Below are 26,946 nucleotides of genomic sequence, written 5' to 3' on the forward strand. Positions count from 1 at the left end.
TGACTTTTTAAAAATGCAGATGCCTTTGAGAAGAAAAGCCAGACGGGTCCATGATTTTGATACTGCTAATTGTTCTATTGGAAATGGAATATAACGAATCCTAAGTTCCCTTCATTTTAAAGTTGTGTGCATATGATCACACAAGTATGCATATATGTTTATAATGTAGAATAACCTGCAAAGGAGGAGGGAATGTATATATTATAGTCAATAAAGAGGTCATTACTTTTTTCATTTCTCATGGCAACACCGCCAATATTTCATTTGATCTGAGTTACATTTGTAATGTGGTGAAGCAGGGTATAAACGTGTAATTTAACAGACATAAAAAGGATTCCTAAAACAGACGAGGATACTATATTACACAGTTTATTTCTTTAGCTCTGAATGTGGCCTTGTGTAGTTTCTTGAGACTGATGGATAAATTGGCCCAGACCTGGGGAATGCCAAGGGTGAGACTTCACACCAGAAGCCGCCTGGTTTCCTGAGACTACGACTTGAGAGCCTCTAGCAGCACAGCCCTGCTGATCAGAGTTAGGGGAGAATGAGTAATCTGTGCAGGGTATGTAAACTGATTTATGACAGTTGGCCACAAATGCAAGCTATTCTGAATCTACCCTCAGGACTGCAAACGAGTTTGCCTGCTTGCTAAATACAGCCAATAACATTAAGTAAAAATGAATTTGGACTTCTCTGGTGGGTCAGTGGTAAAGAATCTGCCTGCAGTATAGGAGACCTGGGTTCGATCCCTGGGTCGAGAAGATCCCCTGGAGGAGGGCATGGCAACCCATGCCAATATTCTTACCTGGAGAATCCCGTGGACAGAGGAGCCTGGTGGCTACAGTCCACGGGGTTGCAAAGAGTTGGACATGATTGAGCAACTGAACAGTAGCAGCAGCAGAAATGAATTCAAGTCAGAACAATTTACTGAATAATGAGTTTTGACCAAGAGAATATGGAGCCCACCAGCTTTTTTCTCCATTATTTTTCAGGATCTTAGAGAATTTGTTTCACCACAAGGGGGTGTACATAGACTCTAAATCTATGGACTCTAAATCTGTCACAGAAAGTTTTGAGATGAATTTTGCTGAATCAGTAAATTAAATGTATATTTAAAATGCTGAGCTAGTTTAAAAACAGACTTTCCTTTAAAGTCTTGCAATTTTAGTACTTTATCTGCTACTTCTTCTACTATCTTTTGTTCCTTCTCTAGATACCATTTTATTTCTTTCAGCTCTATTTTCTGAGTCCTAGGTTTCTTGCCACTGTGAACGATGTCTTGATAATACATTAGTAACTGTTCAAATGTTGCTTTGTCTTTGTGATCAGGACTGAAATTCGAAATATTAGCATGGTTACCAGAACAGACCCAGGCTTAAACTGTGTCTTAACCTGGATTGTAACTTAAGCCATTTGTGAACATTAATAGAAAAAAATTTGGTTCATCAAGGGTCTTAACTCTTCCATAGATTAATGTTTTTCTTTTGTGTCTCTGTGTTGTTAATGTGCACTCAAGGCTGTGCACGAAGACCCTGTTCCTTCAGAGGCAGTGTTCATTGTTAGAACTCCGCCACTGCGTGGATACCTTCGAAGGACTTTCCCGGAGGAGGGTATCGTGAGTACAGAGGAGAAGTTCCCTTTGATGTTTACGCAGCAGGATGTTGATGATGGTTACATCCATTATGTACAGACAATGCCTGACCAACAACAGGACCGTTTTATACTGGATGTTATGAGTGGCTTCCAAGCTGTGAGCAGACTTGAAATCCTGGTGGATATTGTTCCTAAACGTATTCCTCTGGCAGTAAAAAATTTCACAGTCCAGGAAGGTGGCTCCAAGGCACTTCCAGAAGACTATTTCAGAATTCCAAGCAAGCATTTTGAGGGACTTGACTGTGAATTTGTTCTACTCAAACCACCCAAACATGGTTATGTTGAAAATTCTCATTTCCCAAGAGTAAAGCTGATGAAATTTACCAGGAAACAGGTAATAACTCTCAATACTCAAACCACCCAAACATGGTTATGTTGAAAATTCTCATTTCCCAAGAGTAAAGCTGATGAAATTTACCAGGAAACAGGTAATAACTCTCAATATATTTGGATTTGGATATGTTGGATAAGAAAAAACCTGGCTATTTATCACTTGAATTCACAGACTTTGGGAAGGGATGGGGCCTTAGAAGATATCTGGTCCAACCTCCCAGCAGATAGAGAAGCCCTTCCATGACGACTCCATAGAGAGATCATCTAGTCATTGCTTAAATATCCTCAGTGAGTTATTAGAGTGTTATTACTGTGGTAGTTTGCTTTCTTACCGTGAATAAAAGAATGATTTCCATACTTAAAAAAAAATATTGCAAAGTATCCTTCAGATCCCCATTATTCCCTTGATAAGCTCCTAGGAACACACTGTCTTCAGGATGGAAACCATGAGCAGCTATCTAGCATCTTTGGATATTTTTGTCCAGTTAGCTAAGAACGCGTGTTGCTGCTTCATTTTGCTTCTAAGGATTTCACCTCATCAAGTGACTTGAATCCATTTACTAAAAACTTACTCTGTTCAAGTTACTGTGTAAGGTTTCCATGATAAGTAGACTTATTTTTTTGCCTTCAAGAATTGCTGTGGGGGAGTTAGGCACATGAGCTTTAATACAAGCTGTACTCTTCTTGTCTTTCATGTAGCACTTCAACAATGATACTGTGGGTGTGCAGAACGGTCACATTTGACTCTAATTGAAGGTTTCTCAGAGGGAATAAAGTTTAAGCTAGACTTTTAGGATAGAGAGAAAGCTGGGAGATAATAGAGGTGGAGAGAGAAAGCAAAGAAATGCAAGCAAAAGGGGACTATATGGCAATGACGAGAAGGCATTGAAGTGAATGGTGTTCTGGGGGCCAAGGAATAGTTCATGAGGCTCCCAGATGGACAGAGTGTGCTGGAGGGTGCTTAGGGGCCAGCTTTGGAGATCCCTGAGGCACATGTCAAGAGGGTTAGACTCAATCAGGTGGTATTCAGAGCCATGGGGGAAGTGGAGAGTGCTGAGGGTGGAAAAGACCTTGGAGCTCAGTGCCTCTCAACTGGGGACCTAGGGGAGGTGATTCTTCACTGACTCCATGCAGCCATCTCTTAATCATAGCTTCCCTCCCAAAGGCTGGACAAACCACCTAAGATAACCACCTGCTCTCATGTGAACGGAATTTTAATTCTATTCACCCCATGCACTCTGGGTGAGAGACTGAGCTCTAAATTTTGGTTCTGTCTTAACCAATTCATTATCATCTGTGCTTTGTATTGTGAGAAGTGCATATTTAAGCATGGTTGGTTGAAATAGGCATCAAGTGTGTGTGTCTATCCATGTTGCTGTGTAGCCTTGTTCATAGTCAATATTGTATGTTCCTGATCTTCAGGTGACCCTGTTGGCTTAAAAAATAGTCACAATCTAAAAGCTGAGAGTTGTGTTTTATTTGGTGGAAATTTTTAGGACTTCAAGCCCAGGAGACAGCATCTCAAGTGACCCTGAGAGAATTGCTCCAAGGAGGTGGGGGGAGGAATCAGGTTATATAGAAGTTTGCAACAAAGTGCAGGTAGTCTGAACATCAAAAGATTATTGTTAATGAAGTAAATCAGATTAACCAAGCTAAAGAATTTAGCGCTTTTCTATTTACGGGACAATGAAAGAGCCTGGGCTCACTTGAATCATTCCTTTCACATACACCTCAGCTATCTGGAGCCAGTATCCTGCTTTCATATCCTGAGTTGCTCAGAGCTCACTGCAGGGAGTGGCTACAGCCTAATGGCTGCCAGGTTGTGGGCATTCTTCTCCTTCCTGAGTGCCCGAAAGGCTCAGGAATTCACATTTAGAGAGCCAGAACATCACTGTGACATCCTTTGTTTACTGTTGTGACAGGAAATCCTCCATTTCTCAAGACCTTTACATTTTCCCTTCTTTTATGCGTTCTGAGGTCTCCAGGGTTTGAGACATGGTCATTTTCACTTAGGGTGACACCTCACAACTCGTGGCTATCACCTTCAGTGACTCAGAGAAGGAGAGGTCTTGGCCATTTTTGCCCTTCATTCATTCAGTGACTAATTTTTGAGTGTCCGTTATGTGTCAGGTATGCTAGTTCTAAGTATTGAGTGTAAAGCAGTGAATTAACCCGGCAACAAACCCTGCCCTTATGCATCTTTTTTCCTGGTGGGGAAAGAAAGAGGCAGAGAGAGAGAATAAATAAAATAAATAAGTGAATTTCTAGAAATAAAGTAGTTGAATGAAGATTAGTGCTATGGAGAAAAATAGAACAGGAAAGAGAGAGAGGAAGTGCTGGGAACATCAGTGGTGTTTGTGTGTCTGTCTGTGCTGATGCTCAGCTTCAAATACAGTGGTTGGGGGCCCAAGGCAGCCTTGAGCAGACACCTGGGGGACGTGACGGATAGTGAGCTTGGTGGATATGGAGGAAGAGCATTCAGGCAGAGGGAAGAGCAAGCAAACAGTTCTGTGAGGGGAGCAGGAGGAGCTCAATGTGTGGAGCTTCACACAAGGGTGGGGGGCCATAGGTGAGATTTAGGGAGGTCCAGTATGGGAGGGCTTTTGACTTCACCTTTGACCCCTAGTGAGGTTCAGAACAATGGGGGAGGGGGAATGTGAACCGTTGTTAGTTTTCTGTGTGCTCAGTCATGTCCAATTCTTTGTGACCCCATGGACTGTAGCTCGCCAGGCTCCTCTGTCCACAGAATTTTCCAGGCAAGAATACTGGAATGGGTTGCCATTTCCTACTCCAGAGGATTTCCAACCGAGGGGTCAAAACAGGGGTCACATCTCTTACGTCTCCTGCAGTGGCAGGTGGATTATTTACTACTGAGCCACCTGGAAAGCCTACTGTGAACAGAAGGGGGGAACTTAATATTCCCTGAACATGACTGGTGACAGGACCAAACGCTTTTTAATCTTTTAAGATTTTCTACAAGTGTATTAAGTACCTGAAGGTCAGCAGATGTTTTTCTAGCATTAGAACTAGGAATAGATACATTCCCACCAAACCCTCCTTGCCTTTAGATTAATACCTACTATCTGGCATTTTGGGCTTCAGCTGGTAAAGAGCCCACCTGCCAATGCAGGAGATGTAAGAGCTGCGAGTTTGATCTCTGGGTTGGGAAGATCCCCTGGAGGAGAGCATGACAACCCGTTGCAGTATTCTTGCCTGGAGAATCTCCATGGACAGAGGAACCTTCAGGCTACACTCCAGGGGGTCACAAAGAGTTGGACACGACTGAGGTGACTTAGCACATGCATGTGCACATTGGCATTTTACATGGTAATTTGAGAGAGTACCACTCCATTGAGAAAATGATGTATTTCTGTAGGAAGGATACAGAGAAGGTGATGTCTATTTAAATGCTATCTTCCTAAAGCATGTTAGGTTAGAATTTCTCCTGCCCTCTGATCAGTGCCATCTTCTACTTTTTTTTTTTTTTAATAGCTTTAAACAGTATGTTCCAGGAATATGTGGTTAGGCCTATGGTCTGGAATTCTCTTCCCACGGAACTCCAAAGAAACTTTCATGCACCTGTGTTCAAGTGACTACAACTTTCCCTTGAGACGGTTCGTGAACTTTTCAACTCTTGTCAGAGACACCTCTGAGAGATCAAAAGTCTTTGCTCAAAGGAAGTGCGCCATAGAACTGGACAAAGTTGAACTGTTAAGAATGTTGGCTGTATTTTATCAAAACAAACACAACCCCAGAGACTTTTTGGAAGTTCAACTACTCCTGTTGGGCTTTGGAAGTTCTCTGCTGTTGTATTTTGGGGTCACAGGTTCACTGAAGCTAAGTTCCCTTCTAGCTTTAAAATTCTCCTGGTGTCTGGTTTTGATTCGTACTTCCATCAGAGCCTTAAAGACATGAAAGGCATTCTGATTAAATCTGTGGCTATCACAAATCCAAGAGGAATAACTGATTCATTGGACAACTGTTTCAGAATGAAAATTAGAAAGATGAAATCAACCAGGGGTAAAAGTAAACATTTGCATTTTGGTTATTACAGTGAAAGAAATCTGGCTTGATAAAATAATTTATTTACAATATATTTCATTATACTCTGTCCTCAGGAGCTTTTTGGTAGCTGTTAAGAGATGCACCAAAAAATGATTGCATTCTGCTGGAGGAGGAGGCAGCAGGTGTAACCTCACATACAAAGAGCAGTTAAGGAAATAATGCATACACAGCTCAAAAAAGAGAAGTTTGGGTAAACTTAAAGAGTCTGAGCAGGCATGCATGCACACAATAGTCGCACTGGACCATGTATCCCCAAAGAGCAGAAATCCAACCAGTGGATGGAAAGTTCAGAGCCTGAGCCCAGTATTCTGAATTGTCCGACGTTTTGAATTGTCTACAACTTCAAAAATTAGTCTGTCTGAATACACCAGCAGAGTCTGAATTTTAATGGGTGATCTGTTGGAAGAAAGGGAAGACTATGTCACCTACAACACATTTTAGGGTTTGAAATAGCCTTTGAACTCAGGCCTTGTGATAACCAGTCCAGCATTTTCTTTATTACCCCATGTTGCTCAGTCACTCTGTTCATCCTTAAACTTACTTTTGGGATACTGCCCTGCTTCATCAAAATTATGCCATCCATCAGAATTTGCGCTCTGATTGTCAGAATCAAATTTTATGGGATGAAAACATGCTTCTGTGTTTTAAAGAGATATAAAATATCAGGATTTCTCTTAGAGCATTTTTGTCATAGTTTTAAATTACATAACCAGTAGTTTGGTGATTTTTTTTTTGTTGGTTACAGATAGAAAATGAATTGATTTCCTATGTGCATGATGGTAGTGAAGCACTTCTTGACAGTTTCATCATCTTTGCAAATAGCTCAGAGCTTGGAAAACAGAGTTTGCCCCAAACTCTTTTTGTGACTGTTGAATCAGTAAACGATGAGGCTCCAGTAATAACAGCCAATAAAATCCTCCAGGTGAGTGCTCCATGCTTTTGAATTTATCATAATAATACAGGGCTACCTGCTTGATTTTCTTTTGTATTATTTTTGATGTTAATAAGATATATGACTATGTATGTATAGTTGACATATTCCAGCTGGTTTTAAATAAATGTTAGTCATACCAAGACATTAGATTTTGGCTTGTGCTATTCTAAACCAGTCATCTAAAATGTTATTTTCCAAGTGACAAAGGATCTAGTCCACCAAGCTACAACTTGGTGCAACATACCCATGATATCCAGCTGGTAGTTGACACAAAGAGAAAAAGGATCTTTGGAGAGTGGTGTCCTGGCAGGTGACAGAGAGGGGCAGGAAGAAAGCAAGGAGAACAACAAAGAAATAAGGAACAAGAAGCCTTTGACCTTGATTTATAAGACACTCCAGCACCAGCTGGATGATTATGCTGGCATACCCAGGAACCCACCAGGGGCTAATCTAAATAGAAAATTTTGCATTGTTAAAAATCACTGGAGTTTTTATGTTTTTATTTGCTCACAATAATTGGATCTGGGAATAGGCTTTGTAGTGCTTTTAATTCTATTACAGCTTGTTCGTTATGCAGCCTCTACATTTTAAGTGAAAAATTGATGATGGTGTTTTTAAATCTTTGGAACCCATTCCTTTATCTTTTAGTTGACTTCCCAGTCATTGCCCAGGTACCTGGGGATAGTGTATTCCAACCGGTCAACCGTGTGGGCCTCCCACTCTGTTTTCAGCTTCCTTTCTCCCTCTCTCCAGACTTATTTTAGTACCTGTTGACCCACTCTCAGCAAAATGATCTGAGAAGTAGGCTGTGGGCTAGTGTGGTGAACTGTAGGAGTCGATCATTATTAAACACAGTTATAAAAGTTTACATTTATTACTGAGTAGAGTACTGTCCATCTTCCATGCTGGTGTCATTTTCACAGCCTTACAAAAGAACTGCTGTGATTAATACCCTTGTTATAGATGGGAGTGCTGAGGCTCTGAGCAGTCTCAAGGGAAGGTGTGGACTTGAAGCCGAGCGTGCCCAAGCCTGACTGTCTCACCACTGTGCTCTGCCACTTCCCCTCTTACCCATGACTGACTCAAGCTCTCCCAGTGTGTCTTTGTGATCAAGGGCTGTCTTACTAGTGAAGAAAAATCTCCAGAGCTTTTCTTCCTCTTGCTCCTACTAAAGTGGACTTACAGGAATAGGTCTGAAGCAGGCATATTGACACCCCCGTGTGCTCAGGAGCCTCGGCAGAGGATCTGAGCACTTTGCTGAGTGATGCTGAACTGAGGGGTGAGAAAGATCTAGGGGAGGGACCGGGGCTCTAGAAAGAGAAGAGCTAGAGTTGCCTGAGAGAGAGAGGAGGACCAAGGAATTAGGTAGTGAACTCTCAGGCTTCCTTATGGAAAGGAACTGAAGCCCCGCTGTGGGCTTGCTGTTCAGTTCTGAGGTACCATCAATTGTAAGAGGCACCATCAACTTAATAATAGCTTTACTATATTTAAATGTACTTGTCAATTTAAGATGTTCAGAACATTAGATTGTGAGGAGAAAAAAAGTGTACCCTAGACTTGGTCTTAAAATTAGGAAAATATAGTCTGCCGGGAACCTTGCTTGCTCAAGTAGTCTGCCCAGACCTCTTGCCCCATCCCTGAATCCAGTGTTTTTCTCAATAATAATAAAAAAAATAATAATAGTAGCTGGGAGCAGGGCCCATTGCCTTTACTCCTGCCTGTCCCCCTCGATAGCCTGGATCCAGGCCAGGAAAGATGCAACTTCCCAGTTTTGAGTTGTGTAGTCATTTGACACTGGCTCTTTCTGAACTTATTTTTTATTTATCTAGTAAGAAACTCATTTCTGCCATGAAAGTTCTGGATTAAAGTTAGGAGACCAGAGTTAAAAGCTTGTAAACTGCCCAATTTAAGCAAAATTTCCCTGGGCCTCAGCTGAGCTTTCAAAGAATTGATGCTTTCAAACTGTGGTGCTGGAGAAGACTCTTGAAAGTCCCTTGGACAGCAAGGAGATCAAACCAGTCAATCCTAAAGGAAATCAACCCTGAATATTCATCGGAAGGACTGCTGCTGAAATTCCAATACTTTGGCCACCTGATGTGAAGAGCCAACTCATTGGAAAAGACCCTGATGCTGGGAAAGATAGAAGGCAAAAGGAGAAGGGGTCAGCAGAGAATGAGATGGTTAGATAGCATTACCAACTCAATGGACATGAATTTAAGCAAACTCTGGGAAATAGAGGACAGAGGAGCCTGGTGTGCTGCAGTCCATGGTGTTGCAGAGAGTTGGACACAACTTAGCGACTGAACAGTCTCTGGGCCTCACCTTCCTCAATAGCAAAGCCATAAGCATGTTGCAGGGTAGGGTGTGTGAGCGTCTCTGTGTGTGTATGCTTTCCTTGATCATCTCGCAGGCCCGCCCAGTTCTAACATCTCGTGGTTTTTATGACAGGAAACATTGTTTGACACTCTCAGGGTAAAGCTACACTTAGATGGATGAAGGGGCTATTGAGCTTCCATTTTCTGTTGGATGGAATCATTCCAGGCTAGACTGGGGGAACCTTTTCTCTGACTGGGAAACATATGAATAGTTTTGGTTTTAAAGTCAGTGTGTCTAAAATCTGGAGGTGACTAGGTATGACGGTAGGACATATTAACTAGTCATATATACATGTAGAGATAGTTTTGGTAGGATTTGCTTGATTATTTTAAAATGGAAGAAATCTCAAGAATTTGTTTCTTCAGTTGTAGATGGTGGTCATAGGGCTCTATCAGTGAAAATCTTTCCATATCAAGGTGTTTAGGCTTATTTGCCAAAAAAAAAAAAAATGATTTTTTTGTCATTTAAATTGTGATGATTGTGAATAGAGGCTTTCTAGATTTCACTGATTACCAGTCATCTGGTGCAGAACATATTAATAGTGCCAGGACTCCTTAAGCATGGGTTTGTTGCCTGCTCCGGAAGCCTAGCTGGACCCTGGTCACCCAGCCTTCTAGGCATGCTCCTCGCATAGATGCTTCCCTGATGGCCTTCCCAGCTGAAGGAGCAGTGTGCTGTCCTCTGTCCCTTGACCCTGCTTTATTCTCCTTTGTAGTAAACAAATATTGATTGTCTCCTCCCATAAACGTAAGCTCCATTGGGAAGGGAATTTGCTCTCCCTTTCCTGTGGTGGCCTCACTGTCTGGCACAGTCCCTGACAAGTAATAAGGGCAATAAATTTTGACTCTCTAAGTGCTCCATGGAGTTTCTGTTGATTGGAGAAGACCTTGATGGTATGTGATAAACAGTGATGAACTGTGGTAGTTTTCTGCAGAGCACTTAAGGGGACAGAGAGCCATGGGGTCAGAGAATGATGACCTTGCAGAGAGCATGGTGAGGGAAGGTCTTATCAAGGAAGGGACATTTGAGCAGAGCCCTGTGTGTCAGGGGTTCCCAAGCCCTCTACAGGTTTGCTGGTTAGCGGTTAGCAAGGACTCATAGAACTCAGCATAGAATCAAATTATGGCTAAGATTTATTTCAGTGAGAGATATGAAGCAAAGTCTGCTCGGGGAAAAGGCACGTGGGAAGTCCAGAGGAAGGGAGGTCAGGCTATAAGAGTCCTCTCTCAGTGAAGTCACACAGGATGCACTCAATTCTTCTGGCAGCAAATTGTGATGATGTGCAGGAAGTGGTGTCTACCAGGGAAGATCATTAGATCCTAAGTACCCAAGATGTTTACTGGGGGCTGGAGCTCAATAAACAGGCGCCCTCTACCTAGTATGTACCAAGTCCCAGATTCCCAGGAGGAAAGCAGGGGCCCAACACAAATTACATTGTTTGTGCTGTTTAGATACACACTCTTATTATTTTAGGAAAAGGTCTGTATCAGCACAGGAAACTGTTTAATAACGGAGTTTCCAGATGCCAGCCAAGTAGCGATTTGCACCCAGGACTCCCTAAGGAAAGGCAGTCTTAAGCCTACTTTTTCTGAATAAAGGCCAGGGTGAGTGGGCTCAGGTAGGGGAGAGAGGAACCATATGAATGTTAGGAGCACAAGCATTCCCAGCAAAGGATTCAGCTGAAGCAAAAGTTGTGAGTCTGTAGCAGGTTTGGAGTGTTTGAGGACATGAGAAGCTCAGAGTGACCAGAGCAGATGGAGGGAGGAGAGTGGTCCGCCATCAGGTTCCATGGTAAGAGCTGACTGCTGGGCATAAGGACCCCCTATGGTAAACCATTTCATTCCACTAGGCTTCAGAGGAGATGGGGAAGTGGGCCAGCATTTATTGAGCCCCTGCCAGGCTCCATTCTAGAAGCATCACATGTGACTTCTCATTCATTGCTCTCATAGTCCTTGATGTAGAATGAGGATTGCAGTAGATCTGGGCGCAGAAAGGTTAAATTACTTGACCACAGTCATATAGTTAGTAAGAGAGTGAGCTTTAAGCCCAGGTGGTCTCAGCAGAGTCCACTCTGCTATCCACAATGTGAATGATCTGGTTCAGTGTTTTAGAACTCCAGGTTGCAAACTGTTCATAGTCTGTGAAATTAATTGAGTGGAACAGGACCAACATTTTAAAAACAAATTAAATAGAATCAAATAGAACAGGTAGCATCAGAATGCACTGTGTGTAGCAAGGGCAGGATTGTTATATGAAACTTTTGCTTCATTTTAAACACACACACATACAAATACACATATATGTTCTAGGTTGTTGTGTAAAAAGCATCCCTCTCTTTGGGTGTTAAAGAACATTATATGACACTGATCTAGCAAATCTAAATGTGTTGATATAGATAAATCACTTTTTAAAATTACTCTTCCTGTTCCTAGGAACACCTGACCTTTGACAGGTTGAGTCAAGTCTTAGAAGTTCATTTGTAGAAACTTCTATCTAGCAGGGACCTGGAAGTGGATACTGGAGGGATTTAACAGAGTTAATGCAGCCTGTAACACCCCCCCACCCCACCTCACCACCAGATACTCCTTCATCAGGGTACTTTACCACATGCAAGAAGTCTCTGTGTTCAGGGGAGGAGGCATAGATTGTCACTGTCAGCTTTGAAGTCTCCCTGTGAACACTGTCATCATAGGCCTACCTGCCGGTTCAGCCCTGCCCGCCCATTCGCTGCCCATCTGCCTGTACCGTCCAGCAAGAAAGGAGACGGGGATGGTCAGACTAGGTACATTGTCTACAGACATGTCTGATTCACTTTATGTACTGCTCTACAGCCCAGAGTCATGGTGAGGAGGGCATATACAAAAAAGGAAGAACATCATAAATTATAAAATTTTAAATATTAGGGAAAAAAGGGTTGTAGACCTGGGTATATAATGACAACCTTCCTTTTCTGATATATATAGTATAATGTGAATGAAATTGGTTTAAAGATTTTAGAAGAAGGAAATCTTGAGCCCTAAAATTTTATGATATAATTATAGTGTCTATTATCAATCTCAGTATAATTTAGATCTGATGAAAAAGAGCCAAGAGGCAGCTTATTTCGAGAGCCTGTGTTGGCAGTTTATGACATCTAAGATATCCTTTACTTTTTGCCCCTAATATTTTTTTTATTGAAGTATGATCTCTCTATCATATCCATGACAGTGTGTAATAGCAATGACAAATGAACACAGAAAACTTCCTGGAAAAACTGTGTGTGTGGAACATATCGCAAAGTGTTCTCCGAAACTGACAACTTTTAATACAATTAAAGAAGTGCCACATGTTAGGCTTGTTAACTTTCTGAAAATTGATATATAAAGTGTATGCATTTCATCAAAATAGTAAAGCTCTGGGAGTAGTTTTTCCAACAAAATAATAATTTCCCCAAAGCTATGGTTACTAGTTACTTCTTTCTAGGGAAAATTTCAAATGTAGGGAATTATTTCAGGCAGTGATTTTTCTTTTCCTAGATTTCAGAGCATGGGAAACAGTAATAATAACTATAAATTACATAATCATAAGAAAGGTAGTACTAAAGAATGTTCTAACAGTTGAACAATTGCACTCATCTCCTGTGCTAGTAAGGTCATGCTTAAAATCTTGCATGTTAGGCTTCAGCATTATGTGAACTAAGAACTTCCAGATGTCCAAGCTGGGTTTAGAAAAGATAGAGGAACCAGAGATCTAATTGCCAACATTTGCTGGATCATAGAGAAAGCAAGAATATTCCAGAAAAACATCTACCTCTGTTTAATCAACTACGCTAAAGCCTATGCTTTACACAAAAGCCTAAGCTTTTCTTCCCTGGTGGCTCAGAGGTTAAAGCATCTGCCCACAATGCGGGAGACCTGGGTTCGATCCCTGGGTCAGGAAGATGCCCTGGAGAAGGAAATGGCAACCCACTCCAGTATTCTTGCCTGGAGAATCCCGTGGACGGAGGAGCTTGGTGGGCTACAGTCCACGGGTTCGCAAAGAGTCGGACAAGACTGAGCGACTTCACTTTCACTTTCAAAGCCTATGACTGTGTGGATCATAAACTGTGGAAAGCTCTTAGAGAGATGGGAATACCAAGCCATCTTACCTGTCTTCTGAGAAACTTGAATGCAGGTTGAGAAGCAACAGTTAGAACCCTGAATGGAACAACCGATTGGTTCAAGACTAAGAAAGGAGTACAACAAGGGCTGTCTGCTGTCACCCTGTTTGTTTAACCTATACGCTGAGCGCATCATGAGAAACGCTGGGCTGGATGAGTTACAAGCTGGAATCAAGATAGGCGGGAGAAACATCAACAACCTTAGATACACGGATGATACCACTCTAATGGCAGAAAGCGAAGAACTAAAGAGCCTCTTGATGAGGGTCAAGGAGAAGAGTGAAAGAGTTGGCTGAAAACTAAATACTAAAAAATACTAAGATCTTGGCATCTGGCCCCATTCGTGGCAAACAGAAGGGGAAAAGGTGGAAGTAGTGACAGATTTCCTTTTCTTGGGCTCTAAAATCACTGCGGATGTTGACTGCAGCCGTGAAATCAGAAGACGATTGCTTCTTGGTAGGAAAGCTATGACACACCTAGACAGTGTGTTGAAAAGCAGAGACATTACCGATAAAGATCCGTATAGTCAAGGCTGTGGTCTTCCCAGTAATCATGTATGGTTGTGAGAGCTAGACCGTAAAGAAGGCAGAGCGCCAAAGAATTGATGCCTTCAAACTGTGGTGCTAGAGAAGACTCCTGAAAGTCCTGTGGACAGCAAGGAGATCAAACCAGTCAATCTTAAGGGAAATCAACCCTGAATTTTTGTTGGAAGGACTGATGCTGAAGCTGAAGCTCCAGTATTTTGGTCATCTTGTGCGCACAGCTCTGAGCAACAACCTCAACAACAGTCGCTGATGCTTACATTGCACTTACTCTGCTTCTAACATTGTTCTAAGCATTTTGTATTTATTTATTCATCGAATCTGTAACAACTCTCTGGGATGTGGTTTTCATTTTAAGGATGAGGAATCTGGGGCACAGAGAGACTCAGACATTTGCCCATGATCAGAAATGGAAGAGCCCCTAGTAGACAGTAAGTGACAGAGGTGAGGATGTAAGTTTTCACTTGTAACTGTGATGCTCTACTCTGTCTTCCTTCATGGTTATAGGTAAGAAGCCCAAGGACCTGAGGAAGTAGGTAGAGTGAGTTTTACTGTTATTTCCATTTTCAAAAAGAGAGAAAGCTTCAGAAATGAAGTGAGTTGCCCAAAATAATCAAGTTAGACAGTGGCAGAGTCTGGGACAAAAACAGTCCTAAATATGAATTAATAAGGCCTCTGTATTATGAAGCATTCTTCAGAGAAAGAACCAATAGGGTGAGTGTGTGTGTGTATTATTTGTTGGTTTATTATAAGGAATTGACTTACGTGATCATGGAGGCTTGCAGGTCCCAAGATCTACGGGCAAGGGGGCAGGCTGCAAATGTGGGAGAACCAATAGTGTGAAGTCAAGGGAAAGTCTCCAGGCCAGAATACTGGAGTGGGTAGCCCTTCCCTTCTCCAAGGGATCTTCCCAACCCAGGATCGAACCCAGGTCTCCCGCATTGCAGGTGGATTCTTTACCAGCTGAGCCACAAGGGAAGCCCAAGAATACTGGAATGGGTAGCCTATCCCTCCTCCAGCAGGTCTTGCCAACCCAGAAATCGAACTGGGGTCTCCTGCATTGCAGGTGGAATTTTTTACCAACTGAGCTATAAGAGAAGCCCCATGTAAAGGCTTTCCTGGTTCAAACGCAGTCAGGCAGGAAAGAATACTCTTTACTCAGGGAAGGATCAGCCAGTTTGTCCCACTCAGGCCTTCAGCTGCTTGGTGAGGCCCTCTCACCTGAGATGGGGCTTCCCTGGTGGCTCAGACAGTAAAGAATCTGCTTGCAATGCAGGAGACCTTGGTTCAATCCCTAGGTTGGGAAGATCTCCTGAAGAAGGGAATGGCTACCCACTCCAGTATTCTTGCCTGGAAAATCTCACGGACAGAGGAGCCTGGTGGGCTGTCCAGGGGGTGGCACAGAGTCGGAGGCGACTGAGTGAGTAACACACACACACACACACACACACGCACACACCTAAGAGAGGGAAATCTGTGTTATTTAGCTGATTTAAATGTTAACCTCCTCCAAAAACATCTTCGTAAAAACACCCATAGTAGTATTTGACCAAGTATCTGAGTACCCTGTGGCCCAGTCATATTGACATATAAAATTAACCATCAGAGTCTTCAGATTCTCTTGCTGTCTTTGACTTTCAAACAGCATTTTCTCAAGACCTTCAGACCATCCCACATGACCGCTCACTCTCCTCACTTGTCATCGGAGCTTAGAGGAGGTGGCACAGAGACTCATCTACAGCCTGTGTGGGAGAAGATGGCGGGAGGACGGGGTAGAACTGCTGAGGCTCTCAGACTCTGGATGGGAGTGCAGAGGCAGGAATCTGAGCATTCACCACTCAGTCCCAGCATTCCAAGCACACTCCTTTCTCCTGAAGTACTTTAAACAACATTGCTTTGAAGCACATGACCAATCACTGGTGGTATAGGAGGTCATTTCGGCACGACAGACTGGAGTTAGGAATTTGAGTTAGACTGTGTGGGGTGATTCCTTTGCATTTTCCTCTGAAGTACGCTCTCCTGAGTACTTTTGTACTCAGGCATGACCAGTGATTTTCGTGCATGCTTGATAAAATGTACTGGTGTCCACAAGGGGGCTTCATTTTTCTATTTTTCACCTTTTGCTTTCAGTGATACTGTACATTTTGTTTTGTTGTTGTTGTTTATACCAAAAATAGAACTATTTGCTTGTTTCTGATAAGCACTTGCCATCACTGTAAAGATCTCTGAGAGCTATGGACAGTGGAGCAATGAAGGCCGCAAAGTCCGAAACGGTGACTTGGAGGCCTGGAGGCCTGGAAGGATCAAAGAGTGGGATAGTCCATTCACAGATATTTCACATCCCTCCTGAAACTCCAAACAAAGGCCTGGGTTTTTAAATATTTGGATCATAATCTGGATATATTGGATCATTTTTCTAAATCCCACGTCCTGTTTAAATTAAAAGTGAATTAAAAAAAATACATCATTTCAGATTCAAGTGTTAATTTTTTCAGATATTTATCCCTTAAGCCGTTTTTTATTGGGCTTTGGATCACACTGAAATCTGAATTCAAGTTTGGAGTCTTTGTTTTCTTGTCCCTGCCCATTTGAAGTTTCTGTTACCGAAGACTAGGCATTAAATCCGGTCTCATCAAAAGCAATGGGACTTTTAACTGAAGTAAATTTTGTTTGAGTGGAAATGGAGAACTGAGGTTACTAGCTCTTGTTTTGAGTGGCAGATTTTACATTGGTTTTGGAAGATGATATATTCTAGAGGCAAGAGGGGCAAAAACAGTGTTTCACAGAATAGTAACTACAGTGGAAAACATGCTTCATGCAGCTTTTGTGTGCACCACTGGAAAAAATGAGTATCTGCGAGTCACAGGAAGAGAAATGGCAGTATGTTTCCAAATCAAGTTCCTGAAGAAATGAAGATAAGATTCATATATGGATTTTAAAATGTAAAAAGGGCAAAACTAGGATGATTGGGCTTAGAATTTAGTTAGGCAGTCCAACTTGTATATTTTATAGAAACTGTAGCCTTTTCATGGATTAACTGAAAGCCAAAACTTACAATTTGACATTAGGTTGATTAGTATTTCTGGTAGCTATTAAAATTGATGTGCTTAGAGTTTAGGGCTGAAAAATCCTGTGTGGGCATATTCCAAATACCAAGACATAGGAGCATCCATTGGCAACACAAACATTAAACAGACAAACTACGCATCCCAAATTATGGAGGAATGCTGTGGGATGAAGCAAATGTGTGGTGCGTATCGTAGAACAGCCAATTCATGGTTATCAAAGGGGAAAGAGATGGGGGAGGGGTAAATCAGAGTATGGGATTAACAGATACAAACTACTATACGTATAATAGATAACAAGGATTTACTGCATAGCACAGGGAACTATATTCAATATCTTATAATAAGCTATAGTGGGAAATAATCTGAAAAAATACATACATATATATAACTGAATCACATTGCTGTATACCAGGAAGTAACACATTATTGTAAATCACCTACACTCCAATATTCTTTTTAAATTTTTGTGTGTCGGGGGGGGGGGGGGGGGGATTTTTTTTGTGGCCCACGGGCTTAGTAGTTGCGGCATGCAGACTTGCATGTTGACTCGTGACGTGTGGGATCAGTTCTCCAACCAGGGATCAAACCCTATGTTGGAAGGTGATTAACCACTGGAACACCAGTTAAGTCCCTATACTCCAATTTTTTTTTAAGTTAAAAAATAAAAAAGAATAGCGTCAAGAGTGATATTACATTCTAGGTGACTTTTAAGTAATATTAAAAAATCACATCCATTCTCAGAGCCAAATCTGATGAAGAAAGATGAGTAACATAAAAATAATATTTATTGGATAGTTACTCTGTGCCAGGTAAAACTTGTTCTCAGTACTTTACAGTGCTTTATATCACTCATTATACAAAATAATTCTATTATTCCTACTTCACTAAAGAGGAAATTGAGGCACAGAGAAATTGAGAAATGTGCCCAAAGTTTCATAGCTAAAGTGGCATATCATTTCTGGTAGAAAAATGTAGAAATCCTATGTAGTTTCTGATCGCCCTTTCTCAAATTCTGTTTAGTCATAGTTAATTTCACAAACTGCATTTTCTACTGAAGAGAACAGCCCATTAGACCAGAGCAATTACCTCCTAAATAGTTTAGGACAGAATTTTTAAAGAGTTGGTAACAAGTGTAGAAGAGGATAAGGTTCTTGTCAGAGAGCAGAGAATGACACATAAGTTTGGAAATATGCACAGTATTTTTGTGGGATGACTTTATAAATACAGAGAGAAATGTGAAAATCTATTTAGTGATAAAGCCGCCGCCTTTAGTGTTGGTGAAATATCACATGACCGTAGGACTAGAGAAACCCCAAGCAGCATGATTCCATGAGATGTGATGTGATGTCTCAGCAAGCACTTAAAACTCAGTGGCCCTAGTGGTAAAGGACCCACCCGCCAGTGCAGGAGACATAAGAGACACGGGTTCAATCCCTGGGTTGGGAAGATCCCCTGGAGGAGGAAATGGCAACCCATTCCAGTGTTCTTGCCTGGAGAGTCCCATGGACAGAGGAGCATGGCAGGCTACAGTCCATGGGGTCGCAAAGAGTTGGACACGACTGAAGTGACTTTTGGGGCTTTGGGGGTTTCAAAACTGAACTCCTTCTCTTACTGCCCAGATCCGCACCTCCCGCACCTACCCTCATTCCGGTTGATGGTGATTTGGTCCTTCTAGTTGCTGAGACCCAAACCAGGTCCTTTTCACTGTCTTCCTTCTTCTGCACCTCACCACACCTAGCTCGTTAGAAACTGTTGACAGACCCAGAATTTCCCCACTTCTTCCCTCCTTTCCAGTGTCCCCCACTCTCTTCTCTCTGCAGGATTATAGCAGTCGTCTCCTAACTGTTGTCCTGATTTTATCCTTGGCCTCCCACACTCTGTCCTTGACACAAGGCCACAGGGATCTGTTACCACTAAGCTGGCCCAGGTTACGGCTCACCTAAAGCCCCATGGTAATTCCTGGTTGCACTCAAGTGAAGCCCAGGCGGCCTTCAGGAGCCTGCAGGATTTGACCTTGGAGGCCGTGTCCATGTGCCTCCTTCTGCTCTTCAGCTTGCTAGTTCTGGTCCCGCTGCACTGGCCTCTTTGCTGCTCCGCAGACGGCCGAGGCTCGCTCACACGGTAGGGCTGTGCGCTCTTGGTTGTTCTTCCCCACGTGTCCTCATGGATCCTCCCTCACCTCCTTCCAGTTTTCCTCAGATAAGCCTCCTATTTAACATCTGAGCATCTCATTTTGCTTCATTTAAAATTTTTTCACAGTGCCTGTGACTCTCTAACAGACGGTGTCATTTATTTTTTCATTATTCCTATCATTTCTTCCCTGTATCCCTTTATCCCCTGCTGTTGGAATGTATGCTTCATGAGGACCGGACTCTGTTTTGTATACTAATGTACTGCAAGCACCAGAACATTGCCTGGGATGTAGCAGGTGCTCAAAAAAGGATGACTTGTTGAATAATGTAAATAGATTTTAAATACAATTGGAAAAATAGAGACTGTTACTCAGAAACAACTGTAGTAAGCACTCACCTGGGCTTCCTAGATGGCTCAAGTGGGAAAGAACCTGCCTGCCAATGCAGGAGATGCAGGCAGGAGACTTGGGTTTGATGCCTGGGTTGGGAAGATCCCCTGGAGAAGAAAGTGGAAACCCACTCCAGTGTTCTTGCCTGGAAAATCCTATGAACAGGGGAGCCTGGCAGGCTACAGTCCATGGGGTCCTGTAGAGTTGGACACAACCAAGCAACAGCACACACACAAGCATAGTAAACATGGCAAGGCCATGGGGACTAGGTATTTGTTTCCCTGCAAGATGGATAGGATAAAGGAGAATTAAAAAATAAAAAATGTACTGTTTATGTTCTGCCCTCAAATATTTAAAAGCTGATTAAATCATTTGCTTCTTGAAGTAATGAATAGAAACCCTTAAGTCAACCCTATGGGGTAGTTTCTGTGATTATTTGAGATTCCATATGGAGTGCTTAGCATATACCAGCCACACAGACAGTACTTAGTAACCATCAATTTTATTGCTTTTGTACTTTACACAAATGCATATGCAGTTTAAATAATTAGTTCTGAATAAATAACAATGAATCCTGTTTTTTTTATTGAAATCTCATAAATTAAATAAACACTACAACATGCTCTGCATTTCATCTGGCATTTAATTATATGTCTGTTTTGAATTAAGACTCATCATGCTTTAAAAACTTGAGTGAGTTGCTCTAGTTTTTTTTTTCTTTTAAGTCTTTGTGCAAGGGGCCGGTGTCTCATAGCTATTCAATTTACTGGTGTTATGTGATTGGAATTTGTCCTCACAAGATCTGTGATTCTTTCTTTTTAAGGTGTGGGTGAATTCTGTCACTGAGATTACCCGTGATGAACTCTGTGCAGTGGATAGGGACTCCTCCCCACAGGACCTGGCCTACTTGGTCTCTCCACCCAGCAATGGACATTTGGCTCTCAAGTCCATTCCTGGCCGTAGCATCCAGAACTTCACCCAGGCTCAGATCAACGAGGGCCAGCTAGTGTTTGTACACACCGGTAGGTAACTGAGAAAAGCAATGTGAAACTAAAATGTGTTTCAGTCAAAGGTTAACATGTAGTCAAACCTAATAGCTGCAGATGGAAAACCACAAGCCATCTAAAACCCTTGCAGACTGTATAGTTTTTTTTAAAAAAGTGACACATTTTGGTAAGGCCGGTACATTTAAGCTTACATTTGAGTAAGGCCAATAATAGCAAACATCAGAGGGTACCTGTAACTCATACTTGGCTTACTCACATTGTTATGTGAGGTGAAATATGTACATTTCAGATTCTTTTTCTTTATGGGTTATTGCAAGATATTGAATACAGTTCCCTATGCCGTATAGTAAGTCCTTATTGTTTATCCATTAGATATAAAAAAGGTAAATGCAAGCTTCTCAGAGATCTTTTTCCTGACCGCCCACTGAAATCACATCTCTTCCATTTATCTCTATCCCTTATTCTGGCTACTTTACGTTGTAGTATAGACTGATTTGTTCACTTGTGTGTGGTCTGTCTTCCCCACTAGAGTATAAGGGCTAGAAGAATAGGATCTTTCTTTTGTTCGCTCTTACATTCTCAGCACCTAAGAACAGTAACTGGAACATAGTAGGGACTTAATAAAAATTAGTTGTAAGAATGAAATCCTATTGATACCTATTATGTACCAGGTAATGTTCCAAATGCTAGGAATACAACAAATGCATTTGTTAAATGAATAACTACAAGGATGAATGAATGGATATAACTGTAAATCTAAGAGACCCTGATATTAAAAGGCTTTGTTTTCTTCCCTCTGGTCATCAGTAAATCAATAAGTCACATCACCACTGTACATCTGCAGGAGGGGTGATCTAGCTGGCCTGTTTCCTGGCTGCCCTTGACAGTGGTCAGAGAGGGCAAGCTGCCCATTCTCAGCCACAGGAGGAAGTGGGAGGAGGAGGAGTGTGAGCCTGGGGTGCATGATGGGAAAGCTAAAAGCTGTATCTTTCCAGCCACTTTCAATTACCTTCTTTGAAAATATGATAAAGAAAACAAAGATTAAAATCTGCTAAATTCAGAGGTAGTAATTTCCTGATTATCTCTGCAGTTAAGTACAAAGAATTCCCAGATAACCCGAAAAGCATTTACTATGTGACTGCTCTTATCTAGTGGTTCCAAACCTGTAGCCCGGGGACCTGTTGGGGGTTAGTTTTACTGCAATAAAATCTAAAATCATAAATCTACCCACATGTGTACCAAAGCGTTGTTTCTAGACTGAATGATCTTTTCCACATGTGTTTTATTTTTTAATTGTATGCAGTTGTTCTCATTAATACAGTAAAATTCATTTAAAGGGGCATTGAATTGATAGGATGTTTCTGCCAATTATGTGTGGTTTTGGTTACTAGATACTAAAAATCCAGGTATTATTAGGCAAGGGCCTAGAAGTTTTTTATCTCTATGAAAGGATTATCATATGTTCGAAATAGTGAGAACTGCTTTAGAGACTTGCACAGAGAGAGTTTCTAAGACTAAGCAGTGTGCAGTGGTAAGGAGTTACTGATTGTCTGGCATGTGCTAGGCACTGCAGGAGATACAGTGACAGGACCCATTTCATTTAATCTGCAGAAGTTTTCTGAGTGATTGGGAGTAAACGATCTCATTATAGAGATGAAGAAACTGAGGCCCAGAAAGATAGAACTGGTCTGACTCTAAAGCTGGGCTTTCTCTAATAGTTGCCACCCATAGAAGGGCAGAGTAGTTTGAAGAGCTGAAGTTACTCTTTGCAGTGAAGGATTGAAATATAAATTAGCTCTTTGGATTGATTTGTTTGTCAACTACCAGGTCAATATTTGCTTTTGGCAAATAGAGAAAATAATTTCTCTTAAAAAAGCAAAAAGGAGAGTTAAAGTCAAGCTCTCTTGAGAGTCAATCCATCACATTTTCTAAATGGACCTAGAGGCAGTAATAGCCTTCATAGTGGCAGGAGCCCAGCTGCAGATGAGCCTCTTGCTAAAACCAGCTGGTTCTCCCTGCTACATCTGTCCCTCAGCAGCCCCAGACAAAGGCTTAGGTTTAATTAGTCTCTCTTAGCATTTATATCTGCAAAGTGCTCCGCCATTAATCTAATTCATTTTTCCACATAACAACCTAAGTAGGTCGATACAGCCAAGAAGTGGGGGGATAAATGATTTCAGGTTGCCCTTCTGAAAGTACTGTCAGGTCAGGAGAGTCTAAGGTTATGCAATAAAATCCACAGGTCACTTTCATGTTTCCCTCCCTCTGTCTCTTTGGTCATAATTTGTGTGATAGTCAGTGTACCTAGTACACTGTTCTAGTATTCGTTTTGCTATAAATCCTTTGGATTCCATTTCCATTTTGTTTCTGAATTCATAATAGCAGAAAACATTTTCTCCATAGTTTCACATTTAATTAAATACAACTTTCAAAGTGCTATTTCTAGTAAAAAGGAGCAAACAAACAAAAATAATATTTGGCTGTGCGCCTCTATTCTAAATTAAACAGACCCAGAATTCTCTTCCTCTGTTTTTTTTAAAATATGGTGACTCCAGTATATTGGGGAAAAAAATGTTTAAAGGCTGTAACCTTTTATTTTAAGGAGTTAGAACTCTCTGGGTTTGCTTAAATAACAGAGACTTAAGAGAAGGTTAAGTCATTAACCAGCCTTTTATTAAATCATGTTATTAAGGGAGTACTTGTAGGCAATTGCAGATCCTGATCATGCCTCCTTTGTTCCTTGTCGCATGTCCCTGAGGGCAACGAGGAGGGCATTTCTACCTATTACATGATGCAGAGACCTGTGGGCTGCACATTCACTGCTGGATGAACAATTTCAAAAGGCGAGGGGACTGTGGTCGTCATGCTCTCTGCGTGATGATCTTGCCTGGTGCTTTGGGAGTCAGACTGGTAAAGCACTCGGGGAAACAGGATCAGTAGGGGCCCAGCCCAACTTCTGTTTCACACATAAGTTAATTTATAACTTTGTTGATGTCACTGATCCCTTGACAGAAGTATGAGAGTAGAATTGTTTTCTTGCAGAAATTTAACAAAACTGGGGCTGAGTCTTTCTCCACTTTGCTCTTTCCCCTCTTAGCAGGAAACAGAGATAGATGAATAATGGGAAAGTATTTGGGGGGGGAGGGGCTGTGTTATTTAATTCCCTCTAGTTTTGATTTTCATTATCATCAAGTGTTATCAATAGTTCAGAAACTGCTAAGGGATGCATGTGTGTGCAGCATCCTTGTATTACTTTTATTGGTATAAATTGACTCCAAGATAATAAAATACAGGTAATGAACATGTCTTAAATTTTTAAAAAAATTTCTTGGAGGTGATATCTTTGCTTTCTTCTATTACTTTCAGGAGAGGATGAGGTGGGAATATGCATTGTAGACCTTTTTGGTATTCTTTTCATTTCGTGTTTTGACAGTATTTGATTTGGTGAGCTTGGTTACCATATTAACTAACTCTCAAATTGATAGGAGTAGCTTTGCAGGGAGATCAGGTGGGAGAGAAGGTGAAAGTGGGTGGCTTTTGCAAAATGACCAGACTGATCAGAGTGTAATTTCTTCTCTTGAAGGAGCAATGTCAGGAGGCTTTAATTTTCAGGTTACTGATGGTTTGAACTTTGCACCACGACAAATTTTTAGCATCACAGCTCGAGCTCTGATCATTAGCTTGGAAGTAAACAGAGGACTGAGCATCTTCCCAGGTAAGATTTTAACTTCATTGAGTGTTGGGGTTTAAGTGTTTTTCAATTAATAAATTGAAATATAACTTAATATAATATCTTTCTAAATACAGAAAGTTCTACCTGCATAGTATAAAGTATTATCTTTTACTATAGAGTGACTTCAACAACAGTTACAAAGTCCTAAAAAGGATTGTGTCTTTGCAGGAATTTAACAGAAGTAAGGCTGGATATCCCCCACCCCTGTCCCTCCTCTTTCCTGTTCCTCAGAAGAGGGCATGCTGGTGATGGGCAGTGGGGGAAGGAATCTTTGTAGTCCATGTACACTGTTTTCCTGCACTAGCCTTAGGGTCCTTAAAGAAGCAGGAGAGCTTCTATCATGACTACCTGGATCTTGGGGTTTTCTGGTTTTGAATATAAAAAACCTTGTGTATCAGGGGACCAGCAGTTCTTGCTTTGAGGCCCTACAGCCTTTGAACTGGTTTTTGCCAAGCATTTCAGCCTGGCTGAGATGGAGAGATATAAGTGAGCATCTCTGACTCAAAACCCTCACTGCAAGGATAGAACAAGGTTTTACCCAATGGCAAGGGAAATAAAAGAGGAAGAAAAAATTTTTAAACTTGTTATTTCTTTCCAAAAGCACTGAGGTAGATTGCACAGAAAATAATAAAATTTTACATTACAGTTTAAAAAAACCCTGTGTATTATAACTTGTTTAACTGATATACATTATCAGTAATGCTGCAGTCCAGTGGATTGCAAAGAGTCAGACGTGAATTGGCGACTGAACAACAACAGCAATGTTATCAGTAAAATATAGACATTGATCATTTTAATAATATGGTCACTCCATGGTTACTCTAGCCAGTCATTCTCAACCACTGCAAAGCTTTAAAAAATACCAGTGTCTCAGCCTCACCAACTGAATGGGACTCTTTGGACTAGGTGCTGGCCACCATTTTGTTTTAAGTTTCAGGTGGTCCTGAAGTACAACCAGGACTGAGATGATGGGGCTAGTGGTGTACTAGTCTTTTAATCCTTATATCTGTGTGAAATAGGTGGTATATTCACAGCAAGTTGGCAGAATTTGTGGCTTAAAGAAATGATATAACTTGATTGTGCAACCAGGAAATAGACAAAGCTTACATACCTCTAAATAAACCTAGAGAAAAATCACTGTTCATAACTTAAAAAAAAAACCAACAAGAATTTTAAGGAAAATTTTTGAAATTTTTAGGTGCCTTAAGCCTTTGAGCTCACAAAAAGAATCTTTATCAAAATTTAACTGAAGATATGTTAACCTGGATTCTTCTCTTCTAAAACCTTTTTATAGTCCATAATTTTTCTCTGAAAAATGCAATGCTTCTATCATTTTTCAAGGCAATTAGAGTGCCATTTGTTGTTTAAAAAAATAAGCAAACTACTACACCCTAATATTTTGGAAAAAAAATACAGCCATCTATTAAAAAGAGGGTCTAAACTTAGAATAAATCTTGTTGCTGCAAAAGATTAAATACCTTTCATCTATTCTGGCTAAACTCTGGTTTGTGATTGAAGACAGATTCAAGGGGAGTTATAGCCACTACAGCTTAGAAAGTTTCGAGTTTCTGGCACCTGTTTTACTGAATATTAATTTAGCAAGAAAAACATGTTAAAGTATCTCTTGTCACCCTTGTGGAACTCTGCAAAACATAGAGTAACCATGGACACAGCCCTGAGTAACCCTCCCCTTTCCCTTTCCGACAGGCACTGCACCTGCCCTACTCTGCCCTCCCTGCATCCTGTATCTAAGAACCCTCTACCAGAACTTGTACATTATCCTCAGATCCCGAAGTGAGCTGTTTCTTTTTCCAGCTCCCCCTAGCCTGTTAGGTCTGTTATTCTTGGTTCTCTGTCATTCTCTATCCCCAGCCCATGACTTATATCCAACTCCAGCCCCTGGTCAGTAAGAAGGAAGATGAATTTTCGTGTACATTTCCATCAGTTGATTCTTACATTTGATCTGAGCTTGGGTGGGTGTGGAATGAGAATGAGGGAGTCATAGATTTTAGAGATGGGATGGACATTATGGGTCCCTTGGTCCAGTTGTTCTTGGCATTCTTCTTACCCTAATGTCCCCAAGTAGCAGTGACCCCTCTGTTCTGCATCAGAATTCCTGGATGTGGGCTGTGATTCTGAAGACCACATGGCCTCATCCTCTCTCCAGAGGCATAGTTGAGTCTTGCTCAGCCTGGCTCTGCCGCAGCCTCCCAAGGATATTGGTCCCTGATGCTGTGTAATGCTACAGGGGTGATGATGACAGATGCCTGACTCATCTTCCCTTGGGACCCGCCTCCACCATATCAGATCCTGCTGGGAGCAGGCCTTGAGTGACCTCTGCCTCCTTCATCTATTAGCTAGCCCTTTGGCAGGGGAAGGAGATAGGGGGACTCTCTGTGTCCCACCTCTGGTTTGGCTCCAGGTGTCAGCTGTCAGCTACTGTAGCTCTTATCAGACTCAAGTTGACCTATGTGTCCTGAAATATTGGAGACAGTTTATTCCTTTTTATAGAGCTATGGACTTCATAGAACTATAATAGGAGAAAATCTATTTCTATTATAGGATGGTATCAATAG

The 26,946-nt window shown here is 41.5% G+C and overlaps 1 protein-coding gene across 2 annotated transcripts in view; it reads left to right on the plus strand.

Annotated features, from left to right (window-relative positions):
* Positions 1-26,946, plus strand: part of LOC101113531 (chondroitin sulfate proteoglycan 4-like) — a 72,230-nt gene that overhangs the window by 15,852 nt on the left and 29,432 nt on the right. For both annotated transcript variants that reach the window (XM_060400433.1, XM_060400432.1), the window contains exons 4-7: positions 1,517-1,987; positions 6,797-6,973; positions 20,454-20,652; positions 24,221-24,352. In XM_060400433.1, coding sequence (XP_060256416.1) covers positions 1,517-1,987; positions 6,797-6,973; positions 20,454-20,652; positions 24,221-24,352 — 979 coding nt within the window. The remainder of the gene's footprint in view (positions 1-1,516; positions 1,988-6,796; positions 6,974-20,453; positions 20,653-24,220; positions 24,353-26,946) is intronic.

This window comes from Ovis aries, chromosome 16, assembly GCF_016772045.2.
Source record: "Ovis aries strain OAR_USU_Benz2616 breed Rambouillet chromosome 16, ARS-UI_Ramb_v3.0, whole genome shotgun sequence".
In the NCBI taxonomy this organism is placed as follows: Eukaryota; Metazoa; Chordata; class Mammalia; order Artiodactyla; family Bovidae; genus Ovis; species Ovis aries.